The sequence below is a fragment of the Gasterosteus aculeatus genome, chromosome 2 (assembly GCF_964276395.1).
Source record: "Gasterosteus aculeatus chromosome 2, fGasAcu3.hap1.1, whole genome shotgun sequence".
Classification (NCBI taxonomy): Eukaryota; Metazoa; Chordata; class Actinopteri; order Perciformes; family Gasterosteidae; genus Gasterosteus; species Gasterosteus aculeatus.
In genome coordinates, this window is record NC_135689.1 from 10,355,442 (window position 1) to 10,360,273 (window position 4,832).

The window sequence follows — 4,832 nt, forward strand, 5'->3', positions numbered from 1 at the left end:
TTTAAGCATTTTCATAATCATTATTTATTTATGAAACACGTTACCAGTACGTAATTCAACACCACGATATAGTTCACATACTACGCTAGAGTAGAAAATACAAGGCTTCGTACAATGCGCGTGATCAGCTCCAATGCTGCCAAAGACCAAAATAAAAGCAAACGACTGTGCATTTATGTGTATTACTCACTGATCTTTAATGGTTTACAATCATTCCATTTGCAAGACAGAATCCTCCACTGGCGAAGGAAAACATACAGGTCTTGGGATATTCCAGTTTACAGTTTAGCCATATATACTAGATAATATGAATTAAATAAAAACGCATTGCACTGTACAGATTATCAACATATAGGAGCTGTTTTGTTTTACCCCTGGCTTAAGAGAACATGTCCCACACGGGAAGATAGCTTTTAAAACTCAGAAGGAAAAAACATTTTCTTCCTCTTGATAGTCCTCTGTGAGCTTTTTCTTGGAGAAGTTTTAAGGTCAACGTGTCATTATGCCACAAATGATGTCCATGTGGTCATTATCTTTCTGAAATGGCATCAAACAAGTCTCTCCGGATTTGATTGGCTGCCTGTTTAAGTCATTGAAATGTAATCAGTCCCGTTGTGGTTTGGCTTAAACAAAAAAAAAAAGAAATAAAAGAACAAGACATAGACGCAATACTTGTCTTTGAAATACAGATACGGCTTTAAATATTATATATTTATATATGTACAATCATAAAACAAATGTGAAGTGAATTTTCAATATTTTCACAGTTTTTAGAGCATCATCTCCAACTTGAAAAACAGGGGATGCGGTGGCACGGTCAATGTAGAGGAAGGAGGTTAAATAATGCCAAGATGTTCTTCAGCCATGATTTGAGATGCACGACGAAATACATGGCATCATGCCTTTGAAGTCATGAGTCGCAGTTTCAAGAGCGCTTGATGACCTCATCAAGCGGAGTGCATATGATTGCTTTTGGATTTACTGACAAATTTCTTCTCCTTTACTCGCCGGTTTTGGAACCAGATGGTGACTTGGCGCTCTGAGAGGTTGGTGCCGGCCGAGATGCGCCTTCTCTTGTCTTTGGTGATGAACTTGCTGGCCGCATACTCTTTCTCCAGCTCCTTCAGCTGGATCTTTGTGTAAGGGACACGTTTCTTACGCCCACGTCGGTAACTGCTTACCTCAGGCTGCAGTGGCACAACATCTGTAGGGACAATAAATGCAGGCAAATATTAGACTATATGCGCAAAACACCCGCACTGTTTACTTAAAAATCAGCAGCAACTGCAGTTGAAAAGACCGTTCTGTTTCTGATACAAACAGTGCAAAGTTCTAAGAGGGGTACGTGTATGTGTGTGTGTGTGTGTGTGTGTGTGTGTGTGTGTGTGTGTGTGTGTGTGTGTGTGTGTGTAGAGGGAGTGGGGGGTCTCCACACCTGACATGTAGAAACGCAACACAGTGTTGGTGCATCCTTTTTTCTGTAAATAAATACTGACTTCGTGGTTACATCCACTACCATTTTTGCAAGTTTCCAGTATGAATCAGGAAAGTTGATACCTAATTTTCTGATTGATTATAGCTAAACACACCTTGTTAATATCTCCCGTACACGTTATAATGAATTCAATACGTCGGTCAGAGCCCCAAATAGAAATCATTATTTGGACATTTATATAAATCCTAATCTGGCACCTAAAGGGATAGTTAGTCAAGGTGTTTCAATCACAAAGTTACAGGTGTTGAACGTAATTTAGGCGAGAGTGAATTAATTATACAAACTTCAAAGAATTCTCCTAAAAATGAGAGAATGGTTCCCCACGGTGTTCTTTTTAAAAAGACATCGGCACTGATTTGCGCAGGTATACATTTTTCGCCATAGTGCAAGAGAGCCAGTGAGAATATGACAGGACAAATATGGCAAGCTGTGAGACATGAAGCGTTTTACTCCTACAGTTAGGGGCTGTGGGTATTTCTACACACGACCATGGCCTCAATTCACGCAAAAGGCCAGATATAGTTAATGGTTAAATTATTTGCTACAAGTACATTGAGAATATCTGAAAGGGCTTCGCTTTAAAACCAACTAGTTGGACCGTAAATCTATGGTATTTCCGTGAGGCGGGACGGAAAGACAACGACAGCGCGTTCGTGTTCGTTTTCAGTGTGCGCGCGCATTTGCCTACGTGCACGTGCTTGCGTGGCTTGCTCTTTTTGTATTTTCAATATATAAGGAGGAATATTTTGTGCGAGAGACCGAGTCGGGATGTGAGTACGTTCCTGTCGTTTCGTGCCCACGAAATTAAAATATCAGCCGATTTCACGTCGATAATAAACCCGCGTAGTAAAATAAGCAGCCTAGTAAACACACTGTAAACTGCATACTGACCGAGCCCTTGTGTCTATTATCAGATATCATAAGATGTTAACGAATCAGTGGAAATATTTGCCAAATGAATCCTTGCAGGAGACGGCACACATCCCAGGGCGCTGATATGAATTGGGACCACCCAAACACAGTAGCTATAGTCCATATTGTCGAACGGGGGGAAATGTTAAGCGCTGGTGCTCCTTCCTGTACCGTGGAAATCAAGTGTTCCGTCTCTAATCCGGTGAAGGACCATACAACTGAAAAGCTCATTGAACTCACAATTCAGAATTTTAAGCACACATGTAGGAAAAAGCCTGAAGATTTGATTAATGTCAAGCTGAAGAGTGACTGTCCATACCAGCTGAGCCCCTATAGGGCATATGTTAACTCACATAAGACATGACAGTTATGTTTATCCAGCAAATGTAGTTCCCCTGGACCTCTCTGTAAGTTCATATTTTCATTATAACACAACAAATGTGCAAACTAAGCAAAAGCATCTAAGAAAGGTAAAGAGAAAACATTATATTGGAATAGCTTTGCTTAATGTAATAACACATTTAATAAACGCGTGAAAAACACTTACTTACTATATATTAAATCCTGGAGAAAGCAGTGGTGGGGGGGGGAAATCAAACATAATCTTCACGTACCTGGAAAAGGTGATTTCCAGAGATGAGTTGACTGCGTTTGCTCCTTGGAGCAGTACACCTGCCCATCCCAGCCATTGGACAGAGCCCAGTGCTGGTAGCCTTCCATGGGGATCAAGGCGTCGTGCCTCGGTTCCGGGTGGCCACTGATACTGGGCACCACCGACATGTCGAGGTAACCGGGCACAGCCTGATATGAACCGGCGAAACTCGGGTAGAAGGCGAACTCTTTCGCCCTGGTAGACAGTTCCTCCGCGGGCAGCGCGGTGCTGGGCTCGGCATATTTCTCTGCCGGGTGGTAGGCGCAAGGCTTCTGCTGCAAGTTCACGTTGTGCGAATGAGATAACCGACAGCCGTAATACGGGTTTCCGAAAGGATAACCGTAGCTCAACGATGCACTGGACGACGACTGAGGAGCCGGACACTGCCGGCCGGTGTCCGCAGAGGAAATATCCGAGTAGACGGAGCCCTGGTGGGTCGCAATGGTGCCAGAATGTCGTCCCAGTGCCGGGTGCGACATCAGGTCCCGGCAGTGGGTCGCAGGGCAATTACCGCTCAGTCCCTCCATTGTTTGGCTTTTATTCTGGTTGTTTTCATTCGGGCTTTTTTCATAAACGTACATCAAGGTGTCCGCCCAGCGTGGATGCAGAACCAGCGAAGTCGTCATATCAGGGGCTGCCGATGCTTTTTAAAAGTCGACTACTCCAAGACGGACACCTCATTTCCAACTACATTTTACACAACGCGCATGCGCACGCGAGACCCTCGTATGTCCACTTCATTAAGGATCTAGCACGTGATATGCTAACAAGTCCTACGAGATCGGGCTCGCGAGGTGGGCAGAGCAGCCCTTTAAAGACCCGCCGCCTCACATGTCACAGGTCTTTCCTGCAGAACACCGAGTCGTGCCATTGGTTTAAATCCCAGAGACCCACAGCCTTAAAGGGGAGTTTAGATGCTTTCAAGATTGGGGCAAATGGAAATAACCTGTGAAATGTGGCCATTTCCGAGGACTTCGAGAGAATATGACAGCATATGATTTATGTACACGGGGAAATAAAAAATGAAGTAATTTTTGATGCAATGTTAAAAAATACTACTTGTTCTCCAGGCCTTTTAATGATTCAGTTGAAACTATTTGTTCTGGCTGACGTTTATGTTTAATAGAAAATATCTAAAATAATTGAATCGCCAATGCTTGTCTGCAGTCAATTCAGTAACGATCGTTAGAAAGTATTAAGCATCAGGAAATACGGAGCAATCAGATCAAATTCACCCTCCTGCTGAGAGAATCTGGAACTCTTGGTTATTACGGCAAGGATAATAATTATATATACTGTTAATTTGACGTTTTAGAGGTTGATATTAGACCCTTAAATATAGCTTTAGCTACAGGATTAAACAATACACATTTGGTATCGGCAGGTTGTGTTTGATTTGTGTAGTAGAACCAGGAAACAGAGTTTGTGTTGAATGTGTGCCATTGCACGGCGGCATTAAATGAAACGGGACGAAGTGAAGGTAAGAGATCGCAAATGACCTCTCTGGTGCTGCTTACTGTGTCTTTCTTTTGAAGATATAATTACAGAAGTCAACCACATTCATTGGCAGCTTTCTGGCACATAGACGACGAATCCAGCGTTGATATGTGTGGGGTAAAGTTGGGTTCTGACACAGTAATCTCCATTAGAACTAAACTATTTTTAAGCGATAATGTGACTGGAAATACTTTATTGAACGACTCCTCGTAACGTTCCTGAGGGTCGACGCTGAAGGTCCGAGGAAAACAACAATAGGCCGCGTTGAGGACTTTG

The 4,832-nt window shown here is 43.0% G+C and overlaps 1 protein-coding gene across 1 annotated transcript; it reads right to left on the reverse strand.

The window, feature by feature from the left end:
• Positions 1–3,780, reverse strand: hoxc13a (homeobox C13a). Its single transcript, XM_040194520.2, has 2 exons — positions 3,022–3,780; positions 1–1,204 (listed from the first exon to the last, which is right to left on the reverse strand). Exons 1-2 carry the CDS (start codon positions 3,683–3,685, stop codon positions 948–950), a joined length of 921 nt encoding a protein of 306 aa, XP_040050454.2. The 5' UTR covers positions 3,686–3,780; the 3' UTR covers positions 1–947.
• Positions 3,781–4,832: the final 1,052 nt, after the last annotated feature.